The 25,545-nt window shown below is 37.1% G+C and overlaps 1 protein-coding gene across 3 annotated transcripts in view; it reads left to right on the top strand.

Annotated features, from left to right (window-relative positions):
- Positions 1–25,545, top strand: part of ADAMTS19 (ADAM metallopeptidase with thrombospondin type 1 motif 19) — a 155,348-nt gene that overhangs the window by 101,334 nt on the left and 28,469 nt on the right. For all 3 annotated transcript variants that reach the window (XM_064438674.1, XM_064438673.1, XM_064438675.1), the window contains 7 exons: positions 881–1,011; positions 2,587–2,756; positions 5,817–5,944; positions 9,007–9,127; positions 11,540–11,620; positions 22,145–22,302; positions 23,122–23,275. In XM_064438674.1, coding sequence (XP_064294744.1) covers positions 881–1,011; positions 2,587–2,756; positions 5,817–5,944; positions 9,007–9,127; positions 11,540–11,620; positions 22,145–22,302; positions 23,122–23,275 — 943 coding nt within the window. The remainder of the gene's footprint in view (positions 1–880; positions 1,012–2,586; positions 2,757–5,816; positions 5,945–9,006; positions 9,128–11,539; positions 11,621–22,144; positions 22,303–23,121; positions 23,276–25,545) is intronic.

Here is a 25,545-nt window from a genome sequence, read left to right as displayed (position 1 = left end):
ATGACATTAAGTGTTCATTGTCTACTTGTAGCCTTATTGCTTTGCAATTCCTGAAATTTCGTAGTATGTGGGACAGATATTCAGCTGGTATAAGTTGATAAAATACTGGTTTCTGCAGAGTTATAATCATTTATATCAGAGATGGACATAGGTTATAGAGCATAACAATAGTGATTGGATAGTTTTTGAGAAATGATATATGCATACAAGATTATTAAGGTGATTATTATTATTATTATTTAAATAAATGCCAGAAATTGTCTTTACTTTCTCAACACTAGCTTATAGAGGCTTCCATTCTCTTTTTAAATACGAGCTGTGAATAAAGTCTAATTTTATTACTTGTAATATGTCCTTCAATTGAAATTATCGCTGGATAATAAGTGACAATGCAGTTCCTACTAGCCTTGTGGGAACTGTAAAAGTGAGCCAAACAAGTCCTGAGAATAGCCCTGAACACAGTGCTGTGATCATCCATACAGTTCAGCTGGAGGATGATTCCCGCAGTGGGTTTGGGCTGGACCCAAAAGTGCTTTCCTAGCAGTGCCCAGGCTCAAATGAAGGGGACAGCATATATCTGGGGACCATTTCAGCAGGCTATTCCATGAGGCTTCCTTTATTGGGAAAAAATTTGTGCTTGAGCTCGTGGACAAGAGTTAACACCTGCTCCTTGGCCACTGAGCCAGAGAAAGGTGTCTGGCTGTTGTATTTACTAGGATAGGAAAAAAAGCTATGGGAACAATAGGAAAAAATATACCTGACATATGAAAACTATGTATTGAACAGAATGTTTATGTTGTGCTTCCCATGTTCTTATGGAACAGTGAATTGTTTTGCATATACCTTGATTTATTTACCTAAGAGCTGAATTTTCACCTAGTGGTGTAAGGCTGGAGAGTGTATCAATCGGACCTCTTTTGCGGAGCATATGGAGGGGGAATGGAGCGCGTGGAGCACTTGTAGCCGTACTTGCAACACTGGAATCAGCAGTCGACAACGCAAATGCCCTGGGTAAAGCCAAGTTCAGGTTTCCATTGCTGTTCATCAGTATTTCCGAACAGACTTTAAACCTTATGAGTACAGAAACTCATTAAGATCCAGTTATCCTATATAAGCAATTCATTTTTATGAATACTGAAAAACACTTAGGAGAATAGGTATTTCAGGGTTTTTTATTGCATAGTGACACTATTTTACGTCTTTTTACTTCTGTCAAAAGCTTAGATAAAATTAATGGGAGAATACAACTTTAAGTTACACCTGAAGAAGCAACAGAAAATTAAATTTTAAATTTTTGACTTGCAGACCGTCAGCATGTAATTCTAGTCTTTCAGTTTTTTGCTGGAGAAAATTAAATTCTGTTTCATTTAGAGAGCCAAGCAATTGCAATTTTTTTGAAGAGACCTTGCTACCAGTTTCACAGATGTTTAGATAGAATATCTGGAAACAATATTTAGATTCTGTATCTTGTGAAAATGAAAACCTTGTGCTGTTGGGGATAAATGGATTTTTACCATTGACTGAATGGAGTCTGTTTCACCATATCTCAGTGGTCAGCTTTCCTTTTAGTTACTCAGTACCATTCCCTCTCTTTCGTGGGTCATTTATACACCAAGAGAAAAAGAATAAATAGGAAGGGAAGTGGGAACAGAGCAGAGCTGAGTAGTGAAGGCAAGCGTAAAGAAGACTAGACTAGACTAGACCAGAGTAGAGTAGAGTCAGGTAGGGCAGGGCAGGGCAGGGCAGAACAGATGATTTAGGAAAACAATAGGACCAAAGGGGGAAATGAAGAAAGATGAAAGACAATGTAACAGTTTTGGGGCAAAAGATTATGACGGAAAAGACAGGGGGATTAAAAAGAGAAGTTTGCATGGAGAAGTGTGAGTAAAACTTGGATATGGCTATACAAAAGCATGGTAGTTTAACAGAAGCCTTAGACGTGCAGAATGCTTTCATATTTCCTGCCATCTAAACACCACTTCCATCTGTATGCCTAAAAGCTATTTCTAGAATTTCGGGATGTCTTAATTTCACTTTCATCCATTCATTTTTCCAGGCAAGGTTCCAAATAATTAGCTGCAGTTTCTGCAGTTCACTGGTCTTTTGCATTTGTTCATTAGGACCTGCAAGCACAACTGGAGCAACCAAAAAGAAACAAAGCATTGTCTGAACTTTGCAACACCACCACCCTTGTAAAAAAGGAGAGGTAGCAAATCTGCCGGTGTTATTACCTTTCAGTGGCACCTTTGGCTCAGTCCAGCTAGAGGAAAATCACCTGAACTAAATCAAAACTGCAGTTGAGGTTCTCCTTACTGAACACTCCTACTAGTCCTAGTGCTTCTTTGGGGCCAAGTGTGAATTACGGTTTAGCACTTATGACTCTTTATATGTAATGTAACCAGTACAAACAATGCAAACATGTTTTGTTCTGTGACTTTGATTTTTTGTGGGTGATTTCTTAATGTTATGTGTCAGCAAAAACTCTGCTATTTAAACTGAATTTGTGCATAGCATAAATAACCTGTGCTGTAAGTTTGACAAAACATTACCAACAATAAAGCATGATTTTTATGGCATCTTTTCTAGTTCAGGCCTTGAAGGAGAGTGTCATGGTCCCATGATGCAGTACAGAGTATGTGAAAATCCTTCTTGTCCTGCTGGCGTGCCTGCCTTCAGGGACTGGCAGTGCCAGGCTTTCAGTGTCAGATCTTCATATCAGAAGCACGTGCACCAGTGGCAGGCTGTCATCGATGATGGTAAGTATAAACCATCTCCTGTGTTCTTATCATCTGCTCATAAGGCTTATAGCTTGTTGGTATTTTTGATTAAGAAAGATATGGTAAAAACCAAAGCAAACAAACAAACAAACCCCAAGCCCAGGATTCTTGGTAAGTAATTTTTATTTCATAGACAAAATCTGGTGGTGTTTTCACGCACTTTGGAATCTATTGTCTTATACTGCTATTGAATTTGTCCTTCTTGATATGTAATGACTACATTTGAACTGAAATTCAGTATGAGTGTGGTCCAATTTAATCAGAAATGTAGTATGAAGTGACTCAGAAATACAGATTTCTAGAGTAATGCTATATCATTAAGCATGCATATATCAGTTATACTTCCACCTACAAAACCAAAAAGACGGTACAGATATTGTGGGTTTCTGTTTTTGAGGAAGGAGAGAACACTTTTAGCTTAACACTTATTTCACATACCAGAGTTTGATTTTGGCAGAAATCCATATGTAATGCATACTGCAAACTTAGATAAGATTTCTATAAATTCTAACAGCTACTGTATGCAAAGTCCTGGCATACTGCATGCATGCTTCAGTGTAACAAACTTGCTCCAGTACGAGTATAGTAATGTCAAACTTACAGTATGTGCGAAGATAATGCTGGTGCAAAATATCAGCAACTAGAAACCAAAACATTCTATACAAGCCTTTGCTTGGAATGTGAACAATAGTTGCCATTCCACTGAATTTTCATTAAACTTTTACTATTTAATTTATTAATTTAAAAAATCAAACCAAAATAAAACAAGAAAATAAGACTTCAGTTATGAAAACAGTTAATCTGAAATGAACAAAATCATAGCAACTAGTGATAAAGAAGAGCCTGGAATGACACAGGAGTACAGTAAATATGAGTTACCATGTTTTAAGTAGTTCATTATTGCCATTTATATTTTAAGTCTTGAAGCAAATTATCAGAAACCGTTAGAAAGCACAGATTTTAAGAGAACTATTTTGCTGAACCCTGAAAATTTTGAATTTTTTATCAAGAACTTAATATATGCCTGGCTGAACAAGGTGGGTTTTTTCTTCTTAGCCTTTTTTCAGGGTGCCAAAATGAAAAACTGTGAGGCTATTTTCATTAGGCTTGTCTGGCAGCTCATGTTCATAGTAAGGACAACTCTCTCCAGCTATTTTATAGGTGCTTATCTACTGAATTAGTTTCAGTTTGTTTTACTAAATTTCATTTTAGAATAGGAACACATGATTTATATCCTAAGGGATCAACAGCTTTAAGCCTGACTTTGAATAATTCAGTCATCTGATGAAAAATCTTGACACTCTTACATCCCATGTTAAGGAGTATGGATGGTTGCCTTCATCTAACTTTGTTCTGAGAGATCCTGTTGTCTTGAGATGTCGCTCAGGAGACACAAAAGTGGATGCCAGCTAAAGAGTTTCAGTATTACAGAAATACATTGGTCCCAAATCCTTAATTATTTGTACTCTTAGCCGTTCATAGAGACTAACTGTGCACCATGTCCAAAATAGTTGCTGTGTTTGAATGAGGTCTCCTATAGTCTGTTGAAGTTGTTTGGTGTTGTTGAGTTACTGTATTTTTGAGTTCAGTATCCATAAAATAATTGTTAGGTCGTTAATCTTGTATTCCTTTAAAAAATGCTGATACATGCTTAAAGCTCCCAGGGATCTTTGAGATTACTGTTGAAGGAGCGTAACACAAATGCAGAGGGCACAAAGTCAGGCAAGGGCTTGCGCTTCTCAGCTGGAGATGGCTTGTGTCTGACTGGCTTCACATGCTGGCAAAAAAGATCACATCTGTTTGCACCAGATACACAAATACATAGAGGCTGTGTCAATTTTAGTAAATTAAATGTGCCCAGACCATTCTCTGATGTCGAAGTCAGCTGGCACAGGAGTTCTGTGTCCATACTTTTCAACTCCTTTGCACTCTGAAAAGGATGGTGACATCCAAATGGCTTTTTGGAAATGGTCCTTTGCAGGTGGCAATTTCCAGTCTAGACCAAGCTAGTGCTAGTTAGCACAGGCAAAAAAATGTGGCATAGACTGTTTTACAGTTCAGCTGTATAGACAATAGCATTCCAGTGGCCATGAACGTTTCCTGGAACTGTTTAATTTACTAATAAAAATGCACTCCAGGAATCTAGAAGTCAGTATGAAGTCAGAGTGGCGTAGACTGTGTCCAAGTGAAATCAGTTTCAACTTCAGGATTGATATTATCTTTTCTAAAATTTGCAACAGATTTAGGAAGAAGTTCTGAGTCAGTACTCTTGTGAATAAAGATATAAAAAATCATGTCATTTTGTACTCAGTTGGCCACTGAGAGGAAACTTATTTTATTTTATTTGGTATTACTTTGGCAGTGGTGAAGCGAACTTCATTATTTATAAATGGTGACCATTAGGAATACATGGATACATGTATGCCTAATACATGGATACAGGACACTATTACTTTTTTATTCTCTTTCAAATTTATAAATTATTTGCAGAATGTTTTAGAAATGTAGATGATAAAGATGTTAGAAAGAATGTGTTCAGTTTTTTGTCTTTTTTTTTAATGTGTACTTTGTAAATCCATATATTTTTCTTCCCAGGGTATTTCAGTTACTTGATTTTTTTCTCTTTGACCTGCATAGTTAAAAAATCTGGAAAGTGTTAAGTTTCTTTTTTCACCAATATTTATGATCTGCCAAAAATATAGTAGAATGAAAGTATAGGTTACAACTAAAATATTCCGACAGCTGTAATGTGCATATTCTTAATTGCAACAATGAACATGACATGAGTACTATGTAGGCCAAGTTTATAGCACCAGTATGCTCTAGCAGGAGAAGGAATCTGAGTTTTTCAAACAGATGAGAAAAGGATCAAAATCCTTTTGTTTTCACTATATCTAAGAAAACTTGTTATGCTAACGTAGATTCATACCACACAGATAAGAAAATAGCAGTTTAAAAAATTATGTTAATAATAACTCTGTATTTCTTAAAAGAACTTTTATCAATTTGGTGGTTTTTTCCCATCAATTGCTACTATAGAAAAGCCATGTGCCTTATTCTGTTCACCGGCTGGAAAGGATCAACCCGTTCTTCTAACCGAAAAGGTGATGGATGGGACTTCTTGTGGCCAGCATGGGTTAGACGTCTGTGCAGACGGCAGATGCCAGGTATGAATTACTTGTTCAGAACCTGGATACACAGGCACACATATGCAAGCACATACGTCTGTTATGCATGCATGTTATTTCTCTGATAACATGTTGCAATATGCGTGACCAAGACTGAATGGATCTTCTTGTGTCATATTAAAATATTTTAAATGAATTTCACTGAGTGGAACACAGTATGCAAAGCAGCTGTTAGCTTGGGGAATTTGTGTCTGTGATGATAAGGATGCTTAAACTGCTGCAGAGTGGAAAATTAGTATAACTGATTTCATCTTCTAGAGGAAGCCTCAGCTTTCAACAGGTTGGGAAATTTTGCCATGGGGTACACATATGTATGTCTAATTCTGCCTTTTTCAACAGTACAAGAGTTTACATCTAAATAAACCACCAAAGGAGCTGAATAACAGATAAGTAAAGCTGAGTGCTTATGCTACTCGTGATCCTCAGAATTCATTTGGTTCATAGAAGTTCTTTTGTTGCTTTTATAGTGCCTCGTATGGAGACCCTTTTATTTAGAAATCCCACAGGGCTGGTTTTTTTTCTTTGTCCACTTCTCATTGCACACAGTGAATTCAGCAGAAAAAACAAACTTTAACGCAGAAACAACATTGCTAAATACTGTAATAACTTCAACAGATTAACTTAAGGATGCATGCATGCTTGTATATACGAACACAAATACATATATGTACATATAGTTATCCTTTCTTGAGTGACTGAGTGCATGTAACAAGAATACTCTGAAAAACTTTGATGAACTGAGGCTTTTGTTCACCATGTAACAATTACATGTTTAATCACGAAAAAGGAACATAGCCCATTTTTTCCTGAAAAAAAAGTTGTTTGTTTTATCATTCACTTTCACAACTGACTAATAAAGATCAAAAAAAGCCAACTAAGATTGTGTTGGCTTCTTGGCATATCAAGGGTCAGAGATATAGGTGCTAATCAGATCTAAAGTCTAATTTGTAAGTTCTTCAACATTTTACGCTGTCTTTTTAGACAACTCGGTAGGAAGAACTTTGGGGACTACAGCTGTAGGGTTAGGTATTTCTATTTTGTAGTTGTGCCATTTTGGATACACAGTTCTTTGAATGCTTATTGTGTCATCAGTGTTTTGAAATCTATGTTGCTTCTATAGGTAGAAGAACTCTTAATAAAAATTACGTGCATTAAGAGAAGTAATAACTTGTTTGGAAATGACTGGCTCCTTGATAACCATGGTTTCTGTTCCTAAAGGAATCCTTTATTTTCTCTTTAACCTAGCTTTTGTCTTCATTTTTTATCAAACAGTATTGAAGTTTAACTGGTTTTGTCAGATGCATTTATACAGTGTAACAGATTACCCTGTGATGATTTCTACTTTAAAAGGCTTTTATTTCATACCAGACCAGCATATCATATTAATTGTATTCCCATTGTCAAACTACCACTAATGTTTATTGACAGAAATATGTCTAATGCAGTAATGTGGAGGTGCTTGAGTAAACTTAATTAGTTTTAAACTGAATGCTTTTTATCAAAACACAAATACAATTTATATTTACATATTCCAGCCAGGAATTGGCTGGATGGTCACGTCCAGAGGGTAGTGGTCAATGGCTCCATGTCCAGACCAGTGACGAGTGGTGTCCCTCAGGGGTCCATACTGGCGCCAGTACTATTTAATATCTTCATCAATGACATAAACAGTGGTATCGAGTGCACCCTCAGCAAATTTGCATGTTATACCAAGCTGAGCGGTGCCATTGACACACCAGAAGGATGGGACGTCATCCAGACAGACCTAGACAAGCTGGAGAGGTGGGCCTGTGAGAATCTCACAAGGTTTAACAAGACCAAGGGCAAAGTCCAGCACCTGGGTTGGGCAACCCCTGGTATCAAGACAGGCTGAGGGATGAAGGGAATGAGAGCAGCCCTGTGGAGAAGGACTTGGGGGTACTGATGGGTGAAAAGCTGGACATGAGCCAACAGAGTGCACTTGCAGTCCAGAAAGCCAACCATATCCTGGTCTGCATCAAAAGAAGTATGGCCAGCAGGCCAAGGGAGGTGATTCTGCCCCTCTGCTCCCTTCTGGTGAGACCCCACCTGGAGTGCTGCATCCAGCTCTGGGGCCCTCAACACAGAAAGGATGTGGATCTGTTTGAGCGGACCAGAGGAGGGCCACAAAAAATGACTGGAGGGCTGGAGCACCTCTCCTATGAGGACAGGCTGAGAGAGTTGGGGTTGTTCAGCCTGGAGAAGAGAAGGCTCTGGGGAGACCTTATTGCAGCCTTCCAGTACTTAAAGAGGAACTATAGGAAGGATGGGGAGAATATTTTTCGCAAGGCCTGTTGTGACAGGACAAGGGGTAATGGTTTTAAACTAAAGGAGGGTAGATTTAGGCTGCATATAAGGAACCAATTTTTTACAATGAGGGTGGTGAAACACTGGCCCGGGTAGCCCGGAGAGGTGGTAGATGCCCCATCCCTAGAAACATTCAAGGCTCTGAGCAAACTGGTCTAGTTGAAGATGTCCCTGCTTATTGCAGGGGAGGTTGGACTGAATGACCTCTAAAGGCCTCTTCCAACCTAAACCATTCTATGATTCTATGATTCCCAGACATGTTCACATCCTATTCAGATAAGACATTAGGTTGACATTAGACAGCACTTTAGCATTGTAGGTGTGGCAAAGGACCTCCCATATTTTGACTAGAAAGTAGTAGAGTTGCACACATTGCAGTCGCTGAGCAGGAGCGCCTGTGGGGTGTGTTGCATAGTGGCTCAGAAGTGCCAGAGGTTCTGTGAGGAGGTGGGAACACAGTTGTGTTCCTCTTGGAGAGCAGCTGGTAGCGTTAGCCAAGAATATAGGAAGAGTGTATGCAACAATTTATATGTTGGAAATGGAGAAAATTAGTATGGAAGAGATCTCTGCACATGAACTGGTGCAACCCTCATCCTGAGCAGGGCTAGATCATGTTGATTAGGGTGTCTTGCAAAAGGGTTAGATGCCCACTACTAAAGGCAGGTTTATGAAAAACATGGCCTGTGTCTCAACAACTGTATTTTCTTCTCCCACAGAAATTTGGGTGCGATGGCATATTAGGATCTCTGGCTCGTGAAGATCATTGCGGTGTATGCAATGGTAATGGAAAGTCATGCAAAGTTATTAAAGGTGATTTTAACCATACCAGAGGAGCAGGTAAGTCTGTTTATTTCAAATACTCAGGACACCAGTAGCTGTTTGGTTACTTTGACCATTGGGAATTTTAAAAAACTATACTTCTTAAAATTATGCAGTTCCTCACAAAAACTTCAGATCTACTTTTTAAGATAAGAAGACATGTAAGATAAGAATGCGTGAGTATTTTTAAATTTAATTGTTGCAAAATTACTGCAAACTGTTTAAATTACAAAACTAAGGAATTATCTAATTTATCTTCCATTAAGACACACGTTATTTCATAGAAGAGCCTGATTTTTTAAAAAAACTGTGAAATAAAATTTGTATTTTTAGTAAAGAAATGAAGTGTAAATTTTTCGTAGAATCATTTAGGTTGGAAAAGACCCTTCAGATCATCCTGTTCAATTGTAAGCGTAGCGCTGCCGTGTCCTCCCCTAAACCATGTCCCTAAGCACTATGTATACTCATCTTTTAAATACTGCCAGGGATGGTGACTCAACTGCTTCCCTGGGCAGCCTGTTACAGGGTTTGATAACCCTTTTAGTGAAGAAATTTTTCCTAATATCCAATCTAAACCTCCCCTGGCACAACCTGAGGGTGTTTCGTCCTATCACTTGCTACATGGGAAAAGAGACCAACACCCACCTCATTACAGTCTCCTTTCAGGTAGCTGTAAAGAGCAATAAGGTCTCCCTTCAGGCTCCTCTTCTCCAGACTAAACAACCCCAATTCCCTCAGCCCCTCTTCAGGGGACCTGTTCTCTAGACCCTTCACCAGCTTCATTGCTCTTCTTATAGTGTTGGGATTCATTTAGTGTTCTTCAAATAAGTATCCAAATTATGATATGTGACCTAGAGTAACATCATTAAACCAAGCTAGGCAGTGGGAGAACATAAAGCTGAATGTGTGAAGCAGTCATATGTTTATATTATTGTTTTATTCTAATAATAACTTATCTTAAAAAGCAAATAGGTTTTCTGATGCAGAATGAACATGAGATTTTCAAACACTGCTGTGATCTGTTCTTTGAATGAGAATAACTGACTGGCTCCAGCACAACAGTGTTGACAGAGTAGAGGATTGAAATCCTAATAATGTGTGCCATGCACCATGTATACCTTCTCTCCAGGAAAAGTCCTTTCTTTGAAACAGCGTTTGGCAAGCTGTTTTCAGCATTTGTTTGCCATTACACTTTCAGTTTTTTGAGTAGAAAATGTGCAGAATTTCAAGACAGTAAGTAAATCACATCAAAAACTACTGTAATTAGAAACAGCCAGTATGTCTTTGAAAAATCAAGGACTTCAGTGCATTACAGACTGAAGTATAGTACTTTAAGAAAAAGTTATGCATAGTCTTCAAATGTTTATGTCTGGCCCCCTCTTAAGCTGAAGTTAATGCAGAACAGAGATCCCAAAGCACAGATGAGTCTGGAGGACTACAAGATCAAAAACTACAAAGGTGGTGGCTGCTAATACAAATTACAATATATCAGCTCTCTTTTATAGCTAATGTGAATATCCACACACTTTCAAGTTTATTCAGGGTTCTTTGATAATCCATAATATTGTGGTATTGCCTTCTAAAGAAGTGTGTAAGTTATTTTCTCTAGAAGTTAGGATGTCAGAAATACTTAAAAAGTGTTATTATCTCTTAAGGAAATTAAAGTTAAATAACGCTGCTTTGCAGCAATTTGATTTTCATGTTTCATGATATTGGAAAGGTGTTGTAAATGTTTAGTATTTTGTTATAGAACATTACATAGCTGCGCAAAACAAAAGCCTGGTTTACTGTCCACTTTTTGAAGTTTGTCTGGATAATATGTTTTTATTTATTTATAACATTCCTGCTTGCACAGTGTTTTTCATCTGCATTGCCTTTTCACCCCTTTTTACTTAAAGCAAATTGCTCAACAGCATGTCGTAGTCCCACGCTCTAAAGAAGCAATTGTTATGTAAAGCAAATAACTAATGAGTAGACTTCAAAACTAAAGTAGGGTTTGGATGTGTTAACACAAGAAAAGAGAGAGCACAAAACCCAAAAGCCAAACAGTGGGAGGATGTTTGATCTTTAGTGCTATATCATTTGTCTCTACACATTGAGTAAAGTTTGAATTCTGTTATGGTCATTTTGTGGTGAGGATGACACTGAACTACATGGCCAGAGACAACTTCATCTGTTCTAGTCCCAATCTTCCCAGCCTCACCAGTTCTTGTTATGCTTTACATTGCTATACTCTTTTAATTGTATGTCATGTATATATATTACATATAATGCACAGCTTCATAGTTTGTTGCACCATTTGTGAGAACCCTCAAACCATTGCTATATAAATTATAACTTGTTATAAAATAGAGGAGGAGAAATGAAAAAACATACATGTACTTTTCTGTGCTTTTCTATTTACCTTGGGACATCTGGCCTCATGTCTAGGTTATGTGGAAGCTTTGGTGATACCTGCAGGAGCAAGGAGAATCAAAGTTGTGGAAGAAAAACCAGCTCACAGTTATTTAGGTAAATGTCATATGTTTTAGTGTTCATGTCCTGTTTTGGTCAGCAATGAAGAGTGCTAGCTAAACATGCTTTTGTGATTAAAAAAAAATGAATGGAAAAAAAATCTGTGAAAAATACTTCTAAAGAAGGTTTGCAGAAATAACAAAATGAATTGTTATAGCACCAGTCTTCATATAGGTTTTATTTTGAACTTTTGTTTCATCTAATTTTATTTAGAGAATGTTTCAAAGAATGTATTCAGATGATTTAAGAAAAGTTCTGCATAACTTATCTTCAACATTTTCAAATTTTCATATAGAAAGTGCTAAAGAAAATACTTCACAATAAAACTAGTGAAAAGAGTTTTATGCTGAAACGTGGAATAATTTGCACTCAGCAAAAAAACCATGCTGACCAACAAAGTCAAACAAAAGTTCTAAAATTAAACTAAGAAAACAGAAAAGTATTTATTTGCATTATTTTTAGTTGTCTGAATGTTTTAATGGACAAACTTAATAACATTTTATTTTAGTTTAGTTTTAGCTTTTGCATTTCTATGAAATTGTCTTCATATATTAAAAAAAAAGCTTTTCTCTTTTAATGAGTTCTAATGCTATCGTGTAGGAGAGTATAATTTGTTACTATTATTGTTACGGTGTTTAAGTGAATGTATGAAATATCACAATTGGTGCTGTTCCATGCACTGCTTAAGTTTAAATTGAGAGAGACTTAGTTTGAGGACTAGGACAAAGAAATTAAAAATTCTCTGATTAGATCACTGTTCTTAGTTCTGCTCATAATACCTATACTAAGAAACTTTTTACCTGAGTGTTTTCAGTACTTCAGTTGAGGGAATGTTGAATATGGTGAATATGAATTACAACAGCTTAAGTTTTCAGTGTGTGACTCTTGGTTTATTATAGGGTCTGCACCTGCCCTGTTAAGATATCACAGGAGATTTAGACATCTGGATTATCTCATTGCTCCCCAATGGACCATAGAGATGGATGTGTAGAGTGACAAATTGATAACTGAAATTTTATTGACAAATTTTCTAAATTTTCCAAGCTTTTTTTCCCCCTGTGTCTACTGTGTTAACATACATGGGCAACAGAAATACTATTACTTTTTATTTTTAAAATAATGCAAAAATTAAATAAATGCTGGATCTGTATTTGGGGAAACTAATTCCTTTTTCATGAGTAGCAAACTGATTCATCCCTTACCTTACAAAAGGTAAAAAGACTGTCATGCTTTTTATGCCCATGAAATAATGTCAGTCATACTGCTTATTTTTGAAAGATACCCATTAGCACATAATTTGCTATTAATTGCTTGTCACTTTGATTTTACTTTTCTTCATTTCACTAATGTTGGTCTGAATAATGATCGGCCAGTATTTCATTGCAATATTTTTTTGTTAAGCCTCTATGGGGAAGCAGGAACTGGTCTGCTACAGTATTTTGAATAAAACTTGTGTTGTTGGACTTTTTTTTTTCTCTTTTTTACTAATGAATGGTATTTAAACTTTCTTCACTTAAAGGAGATTTATTCTGAAATCATAACAATCTGAACTGGAGTAACATTTTGAATAGGGACATTTCTGAATAGGAGTAACATATTGAAAGTTTTGGGGAGAGGGCATAAATCTTTCACTTTAGAAACAATATTCCTCAAAATACTGTGACTTAGAATATGAAATGCAATACATATTAAATTCTCGTGTTTCTGATTTGTTTTCTATCTTTATGTTTCTGTATGCTAATTTTATGTTGCATAGTACTTTGCTCTCTGCACTTCTGTACTTGAGATGAGTCAATACAGGCCAACACTATTTCTGTTTTGCTAATTGTCATGTACACATTTAAGGATAAATAATATAGCTCCTCATATAATTAATAATAGTATAATTAGAGATATAGCTGTAAACACAATTTAATCCAGTGTACACTAAGAGCTGTGTCGTACAAAGTAGAAGCTGTTTTAAACTGAGGGAAGATTGGATCCCAGTTGTACAACACAGCTCAAATGCAGAGGTAGTAAAAATGAAATGCCTGTCTCTGGATTTACTTTATGGTCAGAAAGCAGAATCACTATGATCTGGAAGCGGCGATGATGTTGCTGAAGTGATTAATAAAAATAGAGCCCATGTCAGTAGCATCACTGGGTGATTGTGCCATTGAAGCAGATCTTCAGAGGAGTTCTTACGGAACACTTCAGATATCCTCTTTATCTGAGATATATCAACACACACCACAGTAACAGGAGCTCTGGCATCCTATGAGAAAAGATAAGGTAGAACTTGCAACTGCATTTACTGAGTTGCTGGATCTGTTGAGGTCTGTCCTGTCTCTTCTCCTCTAAGGGGAGATAGGAGCAGTGATATAGCCAAACATTAGGTATTCCTCCCTGCTGAAGTTATATGAGAAAATGCAGAAGAGAATGTGAGTCTTCTTTCATCAGTAGAGTATTCAAGAATAGGAATTATTTGTAGCAGTATTGGGGGGGGGGGGGGGGGGGGGAAGTGTTTATCTGAGACTCTTTCCTAAAGCATATACTTATTAATTTTGGAATTAGAATTCATTATTTTAAGAAAGAACTTTGAGATTTATTTTTAAAGAATAAACTAGCAGTGATAACCTTGTCTGCTTATAACCATGTTGACATGAGACTTGGTTCATTGTCAGTGACTTTAAAAAATTTTTGTAAGAACAGCTATAAGAAACTTGTTTCAACTGTTATCTAGATTCCTGTGGTCTAAGATAATTCCTTTTCTGGCGCTAAATTTTCATATATATTTGGCAGAAGTTAAAAGTCTTTTTGAAAAAAAAAAAATTTAATGTCGGATACAAAAAGGAAGTTTACAGTATTTTTGTATAAGAGACACCAGGCTTTGAGATTAGAGAGCTCATTCACGTAACACCTGTATAATGACATGACAGGTCCAGACCCCGTAATGAATTAATAAGATCAGTTAATGATATATAACTCTACAGACAACAGTGACTTACAATCTAAAACCTGAAATTTTTCTGTGCTAATTGGAAATGAGAGGTTATTTGTTTTCAGCTGAACTAAAGAAGCAGATTAGCTATATCATTATTCTCAAATATGTGATCAAGCTGCTTCAGGGATATAGACCCTTTGGACGTGCAATTTAACACCACATGACATTGTAATTGCCAGTTCTCTTACAGGTATAATATTCATAGGTGTGCTGTGTTCCTGACTGATTTTCTTTATGAAGTATGTTTCCCGGTTAAAAAAAAAGCATGTTGTACCATATTTTGGGTGTGGGAAAGCAGATGGTGTCTGACAAGTAATACAAAATTTTGAATCCCTCATTTCTGACAATGCTAATAGTTTTAAAATACCTTGGGCCAAATTCTTACAGTGTATAATTTCTAATTTCAAGTGAAGCCAGTTGAGGACCTGGTCCCATAGCAGAGACCAGAGTCCACTTAGACTAAGGATGGTTTCCTTTCATATATAGAGGGCCACAGAAGATGGTTAATAAGTAACACCTTTTGAAAACATTTTGCATCAAGATGAAACAAATGCCCTCTATATAAAAAGTATTTAATTTGCAGAGCTGCCTTCGAAAAGCAGCAGTGAACAGATTGAGAGCTTATGGGTAAAAATCAGGGACCAACCCAACAAAGGAAACTTTGTGGCTGTCTGACCAAGGGGAGCCTGTCGATGAAGCATTCTTACTTCAACTACAGGAAACATCATGCTTGCAGGCTCTAATCCTGTTTGGGGACTTCAGTAACTTTACATCTTCTGAGAAAACAGCACAGCAAGCTGTAAGCAGTCCAGGAGACTCTTGGAGTGCATCAGGGATAATTATTTAATCCAGGTGGTAGACAGCCCAGCCAGAGAAACAGCATTACTGGATCTTTTTGGTTGCCTACCAACACATACGAACTGTTCAGAGAGGTCACGATTGGTGATCTGCAGCCTGAGCTGCAGCGATCATGCCCAGGTGGAACTCGTGATCTTGAGGGATATGAGCCAGGTGAAGACTAATGCCAGGACCGTGAATGTTAGGAGAGCAAACTTTCAGTTATTTAAGGAATTAGCAGATTAGACCACCTGGGAAACTGCCCTCAGGGATAAAGGAGTTCTGACAGAGCTGGCAGCTCTTTAAGGACATTTTTCCTAGATCACAGGATCCCACAATTCCCACTAGGCAAGGAAGGCACAAGACCGGCATGGCTGAGTAGGCATCTCCTGGTCAAACTAAACTGTAAGAAGGAAATGCATCGGCAGTAAAGCCAGGGACACATATCCTGGGAAGTATATGGGGACACTGCCCAGATGCATAGGAATGTGATTAGGAAAGCTAGGGGACAGTCAGAGCTGAATTTGGCAAGGAATGAGAAGAATAATAAGGTCTTCTACAGGTACGTTAGTCAGAAAAGGAAGAATAAAGAAAATGTACATACACACACCTACACGCACCCTGATAAATAAGACAGAAGGCTGAGGTAGTCAACAAATTTTGGCTCATTTTCAATGATAGACACTCTTCCTACATCTCTCAAGTCCCTGAATGTCAAGGCAGGGACTGGTGGAATGAAGTCACTCCCATCATAGATCAGGTTTGCGACCACCTGAGGAATCTGAACATACACAAGTCCATGGGACTCAATGAAATGCATCCAAGGATCCTGAGGGAAATGGCTGATGTAATTGTGAAGCCACACTCAAGCATATTTGAAAAGTCCTGGCAGTCAGGTGAAGTCCCCAGCAACTGGAAAAAGGAATATTTCACCATTTTTAAAAAAGGTAAAACAGAGGACCCTGGGAACTACTGACCACTCAGCTTTACCTCAGTGCCCAGTACAATCATGCAACAGATCCTGCTGGAAGTTATGTCAAAACGTATGAAAGACAGACGTGATTAGAAACAGTCAGCATGGCTTCACTGAGGGCAAATCATGCCTAACTAATCTAGTGGCCTTCTATGATGTAGTGACTGCATCAGTGGACAAGGGAAGAGCAGCTGATGTCATCTACCTTGACTTCTGTAAGGCCTTTGATGTGGTCCCCCACAACATTCTTGCTGCTAAATCAGAGACAGATGGGTTTGATGGATGGACTGTTAGATGAATATTGAGTTGCAGGTAGCCACATCCAAAGAGTTTCAGTCAATGGCTCCATGACCAAGTGGAAACTGTAATGAGTGGTGTCTCTCAAGGGTCCATACTGGGACCAATGCTATTTAGTATTTTCTTCAGTGACATAGTGGGATTGACCACACCATCAGCAAGTTTGCAGATGACATCAAGCTGAGTGGTGCCGTTGATTCCCTTGAGGGAAGGCTTGCCAACCAGAGGCACCTTGAGAGGCTCAAGGAATGGGCCCATGTCGACCTCAAGAAGTTGAACAAGGACAAGTGCAAGGTCCTGCGCCTGGGCCAGGACAATCCTTAATATCAATATAGAATGGGTGGTGAGTTGATTGAAAGCCCTGTGGAGAAAGACTTCAGGATACTGTTGGATGAAAAAATGTACATGAGACACAAATGTGTCCTTACAGCATAGAAAGCCAATTGTATCCTGGGCTGCATAAAAATAAGTGTGGCCATCAGGTCAAGGAAGGTGATTGTCCCCCTTTACTCCACTCTTCTGAAACCCTCCCTGGAGTACCGCATCCAGCTCTGGCATCCCCAGCACAAGAAAGACATGGACCTGTTGGAGCAGGTCCATAGGAGGGCCACAAAAATGATCAGAGGGCTGGAATACTTCTCCTATCAAGACAGGCTGAAAGAGTTGGAGTTGTTCAGCCTGGAGAAGAGAAAGCTTTGGGGAGACCTTATTTTGGCCTTTCAGTATGTGAAGGGGACTTACACAAAAACAGAGAGACTTTTTACCATGATCTCTGGTGACAGGACAAGGGGCAATGCTTTCAAATGAAAAGGGGGTAGAGATTTAGATTAGGTATAAGAAAGTTAATTTTTACAATGAGAGTGGTGAGATGCTGGAACAGGTTGCCCAAGAAATAGTGGATACATCCCTGGAAGTGTCCAAGGTCAGGTTGGATGGTGCTGTGAGCAACCTGATCTAGTGAAAGACATCTTTGCCCATGGCAGGGGGTTTGAACAAGAGGATCTTTAGATGTCCCTTCCAACCCAAATCTTTCTATGGTTGTATGAAATATGCATTCTTTAGCATTTGTGATTAAGTTGCTATCTTTGAAAGCTGTCAGCAATGCATTTGTACTGTAGTTTGTAACAACAAAAACTAAGCAGACAATTTCCAGGAAGTCTTGTGTGAGTTTGAATTATTATCCAGACAGATAAGATTGTATTTTTGCATATACACATTTTAATGTATGTCAGGTTTCTTTCTAGAAATAAATGTTCCTTGTCTATGTAGAATGATGGAACAGCCATGGATATGTATATATGTACATACCTATACATATATCTACACCCTTAATTAAATATTCCTGTACAATTGTATCTGATACTGAGGGAACTTGTGTTGTTGTTCTGTAAAATAAAAGTGATAAAGGAACTGTAAATAGGTCATCAAAACTATGACTAAAAACATGTAACTAAGAAAATAGGCAGACAGATCAGGAATCAATTTCTGGTTTAAAATTAATTTTATTATGTGAACATTGCAGCACAGCAAGCAAAAGTAGTGCTTAGTAATTTTAAGCAGTCTAGCACTTACTTCTAAACATAGTCTTAAAAGTCCTTGATTTTCATTAGATTACATATATGCCTTTAGGTGAGTTACTTCTAAATTGGTGCCTTTATTACTGTTTAGCATGGAATGATTGGTACAGTGTAACAGAAATAAGCTGGACACCTTGATTATTCCTTTCTATTTTCAAGAGTTATTGTGGGAAAATACAAGCAGTCTCTTTTTTTATATGAACTATGTTTGTTGTCCCATCATGTCAAAACATGCATGTTGCCTTCCCTGTTACCAGTTTCTCATTGTAATAGCAGTAATGACCTTAACACAAGGATTTTCTGGATGCTAATGACCAGTCGGGGTTAATGAGTTGAGGTGATGCTAAAATGCTATCAATGGCTTCTAGCAACATGTAGACCAGAGAATATGGCACATAATTTGATAGTTACTGCTTATAAAACAGAATAGCACCTGTGAGCTTGTGTTGCCTATTCATTGGTTTAATTCACACATGAATACAAGAGAGATGTTTACAATTACATTTGTTACTCCAAAAAAACCCCCACTTGCCATTTAGTAAATATTGATCATGCATAACAATACTTAAAAATGAATGGTAGAAATATTATTTTCTAAATTCAACAAAAATGTGTATGGAAAACAGTTCAGCAAGGACAGTGACATTTGTATCTGTGAGTTTCTCCATATTAGATTTTTCCACTCTAATCTGGGCATATTAGTAATAGCTGTTAAGTGCCTTAACTATAGCCCTGACTGATTGGTTTTAAAATAAATATTTAATTGCTGGAATATGTCATAAAAATTTTTCTGGAATGTACAAAGAAGATATTCTGTTGGTAACATTTAACAATCTGCTGCATGCCCACTTGATAGCTTTTTTCTCTTGTTTGTTTCTCTCCTCTTACTTTAGTTTCCTTAACATCGAAACAACAATTACGAAAAGACTGAAGAAGCAGCAACTGAAGGAAAGTTTGCTGCAGATTATAATATCAGGGCTGATCTTTAGTTAATTTGGAGAAAACAGCAAGGAATTATCAACTTGTGACCTTGTAGAAGAAAGGCAATGTTGTATAGAATTTCTTCTTATAATAAGAGATACTATCTATTGAACGGTGTGTGTCCTGTGTGGTACTACAAACTGAAAACTTAGTTGATGTTAGCATCTTTAAGTATCTTCCTGTTTAATAAAAAGTTGGAAAAAATACTTTAAATGCAAAGACAAAATAATGTAAATAGTTTAAACAGAAACAATAACATGTTATGCCAAATTATGTGTATCTTGATGAGTTGTAGTGGCACCATATATGTAAGGTCAAGTCAGAATTTTGTTCCTTGTGGGATGATACATCAAAATTTTCAAAAAGTTACTCAAATATCAAATCTTAATGTTCTTAAGATGGCTTGAAGGGAACACATGATAACCTGAATGGAAGTAAAACAATGACTTCCTTGACAAAGAGATCAGCAGAGGTACTCTCATTTAGAATTGAATTTCAGACATTTTTTGTATTTGTCAATTTTCTTGAGAAAAATAGGAGTCAGACAAAATGACATTGTTTTAGTACTTTTCTTTAGTGTGACTAAATTTTGTACAGAACAAAAGGCAAAATTCACAATTCACAAAGATGCCAACTTCCCTTTTATTTTGGTACAAATGTCTTTTTTCTTCATCTCTCCGTAAAGTGTGGCAATATCGACTTAAGAAAACATTTAAAAGTTAATTCAGCACTACTGTTTTGCAATAGTACTTTAGTTTTCTGTAGAAAACAATAAAAGGATAAGTAAGCACAGATTTACCAAGTGGAGGACCAGGACCAGGGCACTGTTGCTCCCCACTGAACACTGGGAGATGTAATATCTGAACTGTGAAATGTTACATCTCTATGGCTGTGTAGCCTCTTGCACCTCATTAAAATAGGAAGAGTGTGTATCCCTGGTACAGTAATTAAAAAATACATTGCAGTCATCACCATCACTTAATTGTCATTGTGATGATAGCTAATTTATGCTCTGCAGAGATGCACTTGTAATTAGCTCCCTTGTTTAGCACTGGAATTTGGGTCTTGGTCACAGTTGCAGTAGGTTTTCCCAGTCTGAGTTTTCTTTGTTTGTCTTTTTAGTTGTAGATGTACTGCACAATTTGTTTTATAGCCTGAGAGAGGATACACTTGTATGCTGAATTTTCTTCCTGTATTGCATTTATTTGTACAGGAAATCTTCCTTTATTGAAAGCTAGGCAGATTGGGAGTACATGTGTGGTGGAACAAAACTCAGGTAAACTTGCTTACAATATGGGGTGTGAGAGAGTCAAGAACAGAAGCTGGACTGCCAGAATCCAAGCCTAAATTTTAGGCTTGAGGGTACCGTTTCTTACTTTGTCTATCCCCAGTGGCTCAAGTGGGGAATCTGAAAGCAGAAAATGCAAGATCTGGTATATTTCCATATTCTGGGGCCAGGATTCCAGTCCCCTGCACATGTCTGCATTGTGTGGCACACACATTCATTTTAAAGACAAGACAAACGATGCAAACTCCTCTGCTCTCCAGGGAGAAGATACTGCTCCATCTGAGCAGCATGACCCGACTGGACCTCTGCGCTTTCAAGTGCATTATTTTGTTTCTCCACTGGGAAGAGGATTGACTCCTACAGCTTAAAACCTAAATGGAACTTAATTACCATTAATAATAGAATGTTTAAACCTAAACAACCAATTTTTAATCTTGTAAAATCACTGCTATTTTTAGTACAGGTTTGTTCTACAGGATTAATGGATTTCATAGTCTTAACATTAACAGTGCTGCAGTGGTACACATCAGTGGTGTCTTACGCAATTGTATTTTCTGCCAGTCCATAGACCTGTTGCCATTGTTTCCCATAGAAACAAAACATAACAGTATAAATATGAATAGGAGAGAAGATGATTACAGGAGTGACTCACATTAACTTACAACTTTAAAAAAGAAATGTTGGACAAGGCTTAAACTGTTGAGGTTCTCTTACAACAGTCTGATGCCAAACATGCAATTTCAATGAAGAGGAATGTGTAAAATTTCTTGTCCAGAAGGTGACTTCAAGTATATTCTACTTCACATGATTATTTCAGACCTGATCTGAAGAAAATAAAATAAAATAAAGGAAAAAAAATATTACATGTCCTTTGCAGAAAAACCTATTCACTTTACTACAGCAAACTAATGCAAAATCCTGTGTTCTCAATGTATGAAATATATCTTACCTGACTTGATGATGCTTTTCAATATAAATTAGGCCAACAAGAGGAATGATTCAGCCAAAAGGAGCAAGTTTTTCTTATTTGTTAGAAGCCTCAAATTATGTGGTGAAAGTGTATAAAATAGGTGTTTAGGTAGGATGACAGTAGTATTGTAAGGTGGAGAAAAAGGCAAATGTGGTTATTAGAGGGGGAAGAATTCTGAACTAGAACTTTTTTGAAGTTTTAGCCTAATTCCACAAAATTTGAAGAGTGTCTTGTGCAAATTTTGTTTCCCATGCCTTTATGGATTATAGAAATGACCACCCTAGGAATAGAGAATGGTTGCCTTTGCCTTAAATTAGTACAGTAATCAAATCGTGAATTATGCTGGAGCCTGTCAGTCTCTCTAGGCATTAACACCCTGATGTTAACTTCAAGCAATGTTAAACAGACATGGTTTTGCCAAGCATTCCTTCCAGAAAGTGTTTCTGAAGCATGTTCCAATTGAACTCATGTATAGTAGGACCCATAAATAACTTTGCAAACAGAGTTATGTGATTTCACCTACTTGTTAAATTATCCAAACAGGAAGTGAAAGAAGGCCCAAATCACTACTGAACAGACACCTTTTATATTGGTCTTTTTTAATATATTTTGCAGCTCTTCGAGATGCTGGGAAACAGTCGATCAATAGTGACTGGAAGATAGAGCATTCAGGAACATTCAATATTGCTGGGACCACTGTCCATTATGTTCGGAGAGGTCTCTGGGAGAAAATATCAGCCAAAGGTCCCACAACATCACCTTTACATTTACTGGTATGACAGTATGGATTGGGGTTTTTTTACCTCATTCCTATCATATAGCATGGTAACTAATATTTCTTTCCAGGCTCCTGAAGATAATGAGATCTATGTAAGATATACCTGCTTGTGTATATATACCCACACCTGCTTATATATATAGATCTTTCAGCCTACTTCTAAAAAAAAATGCATTTAAATCCAAGAATAATCTTTACATTGTTGAGGCAGGATGGAAGGTCTCAGCATTCCTACAACATCATAAAAATTTGATGTGCTGCTTAAGAAGAGAGATTCAGATTAATGTCAGATGTTTTTATCCTGGCTGAACATAGCACAGCATTGCCATTTCAGGATTGCAGTCACCAAATTCTCCATTAAGAAGTAGAGTTTTGATGCATTTCAGTGTAGGGGAGGAAATGTTTATAGCCATCAGAAAGAAGGAGGGAGAGATGGTGAGGAAGTACTTCAAATGCAAGAAGTTGGCTGATATAGCTAAAATAGTTTTAGATCTGATGCATCTAGGAAAGGCCTCCTCTATTTAAGAGCACTGAAATCAGAGAACATAATCGTCCTCCAGATTTCTGGTGAATTTTGTTTGTGTATTTCACATGGAGGGCTTTTTGACCTTTATGATAATTATAATAGGTTTTTTTCATTGCCTTCATTTGGGTACTCCCATTAATTTCTTCTACAAAATCTATCAGGGGATGAGTGGCTACAGACCATTAAGTCTTCCTGTCATGCTCTTCAAGATGATCTCCTCACCGTTTGGTGTTCATCTTCCACAGTGTCTGTGTACATAGGTCGGTTTTCCTTCTCTGTATCTTGTAGGTGCTGCTCTTCCAGGACCAGAGCTATGGTCTACACTATGAATACACAATCCCACTGGATCCTCTTCCTGAGAATCAGAGCTCTAAAGTACCAGAGCCTCTTTTCATGTGGACTCATTCTGGCTGGGAAGACTGTGATGCTGTATGTGGAGGAGGTAAAATAAAAGAAAGATGTACAAACACACATACACATATATATTAAAAATATATATGTATATATAATATGTACATACATACACAATACATATATGTGTGTGTATACAATATGTGTAAATTTGTATATGCACTCTGTGTGTGTGTGTATATATGTCTCAATAAAAACACATGATGCATTAATATTTAAGATTCTGATGGTCAGTGTTGTATATTTAATAGCAATATCCTCATTGCAGCTCGTATGATTCCACATAATGGTGGACATATTTCAGCCTCATGCTTCCTGATTATGTTAAAAGAATTTTGATAACTCTAGGAAAAGCTTAAAACTAAAGTAAGTAGAAAAAGATAGTGAAGTAGTGAAGGAACAAAATCTAGATTAACAAAGGAAATTCAGGACACAGTTTCCAAGAAGAAATACAAGTGCAAGAGCTAGAACAAGAATAGAAAGTTCATATGCATTCCATTCTGTATTTGGAACTATTGAAGATAAATGATCTGTAAAAGACATTGCAAACTACAGAAAAGCTGAACCCCAATCTCAGATCAAATATGTACAGTTAGTAACATGAGTTGAGGATGATCCAGAAACATATGGAACAAATATTACAACAGCAGATACTAGCATGCTGATGTGATATTTTTCCTATGTTTATGTTTATAAACCATAAAAAAATGTGAATTTGGAAGAACAAAATACAGAAACAAAAACAAATATTGGAACTTGACCAGTATTGCTGTAACAAAATCATGTAAAATTGCTGTTTAGAAGCTGGTTATTCAAATAGGTAGTTACACTGAAGAACCACTTCAGAGTTTTTTTAATGAATGCAACCTATAAAGAACTGTTCATACCTTGTGCAATTAGTCAGATCAATACTGTGAATACTGTATTGATTTTTGATACCTGTCTTCCCTGCTTACAAACTTGACAGCCATGGTTGCTCTGATCAGCAGTTCTGAAAACTGCTGTGCACCTTGTGAATGACTAAGAAGGCCTGGAAATGCTTTACTTTCTCATAACAGCAGCATAAGGAACACAGTGTTCTAGCTCCTTCGACTCTGTGAACAATCCTGGTGTCATGACAGATTACTGTAGTTTCCATAAACATGCTTTTTGTGGTTTGGTAAGAAAGCTTCTTCCCTGAAGGTATTTTGTACGTGGTGCTAGTAGCATCCTCTGTTTCCTAGTAGTGCATTCCTATTCATGCTTTTTACAGTTTCCTGAGGTATTTTTCAAATTATTGTAATGCTACCACAATCTATCATTATTGCCACAAATATTTCTAGGGTTACCTATCATTTGGAGAAGGTAAAATGCAGTATGTCGGTAATTTATTCTACATTAATGCTTAAATAAATATTTAAGTGTTTTACAGTAATCTTTATCATATTTTTCTGTTGTAACTGGCCTTCATTTTTTGTTATTAACTAAAATAGTTGAGTTAATGCAAAGTTCCATAAAATGTATCTTTACTGCAAATATTCTGAAATACAAGTGAAAGATTTTTCTTACTTTAGACAAAACCATTTTAACTGTTCTTTTAGTTCTTGGCTTAAATATGATCAATAATGAAATTAAAATGCTCCAGCTTGTACACTGTGTAAATATTTGTGTTTCAAATTTTAACATCAATATTTTGATGAATCTGATTAAAGAATATAACAATCATTGGTAGTTTTCCTTAAATGTTTAAAGTGTATGTCAGGATTAAACTATTGATGAAGCCATGTGGTTTTGTGCATGTTTATATATGTAACGGTCTGCAGTCTCCTGTGTTGCAGATGAGCTTTCTTTGTGTGGGAGAGAATATGAATACACAGATGTATATGTAAATGCAGAAAGACTTGTCAAACATTACAAATGCTGTATAGGATAGATTAGTTGCATGTGCTCTCACGTACACAAGCACTATGTAAAATGTCGGCTGTGGTCACACATACATATCATGGGCATTTATAACTTAACCGCTCCATCCACAGGCACCTTTCTGACCTCTGATGAATGTTGCATGCTTAAGTCTGCCCCACTCCTGCATGCACCCTGTTTGCTGGTAAACTTCCAGACAGAAACACTGTTGTAACGTAACCATAGGAACAAATGATTATGAACCTACTTTCCACTAATTGAGTCTTTAGTTCAAAGATTGCTGGTTTTCTAGAAATCAGGCTCCAGTCTACTTAAAAGTTACTGCTTGCAGTAGGTATTATGTTAAATTCTGATTTCTAATGCTTTCAGCTTCGAGAGACACCAGGCTCCAACTCACCC

This window comes from Phalacrocorax carbo, chromosome Z (assembly GCF_963921805.1).
Source record: "Phalacrocorax carbo chromosome Z, bPhaCar2.1, whole genome shotgun sequence".
In the NCBI taxonomy this organism is placed as follows: Eukaryota; Metazoa; Chordata; class Aves; order Suliformes; family Phalacrocoracidae; genus Phalacrocorax; species Phalacrocorax carbo.
The sequence above is the reverse complement of the archived record's forward strand: the minus strand, read 5'-3'. Positions and strand labels throughout refer to the sequence as shown.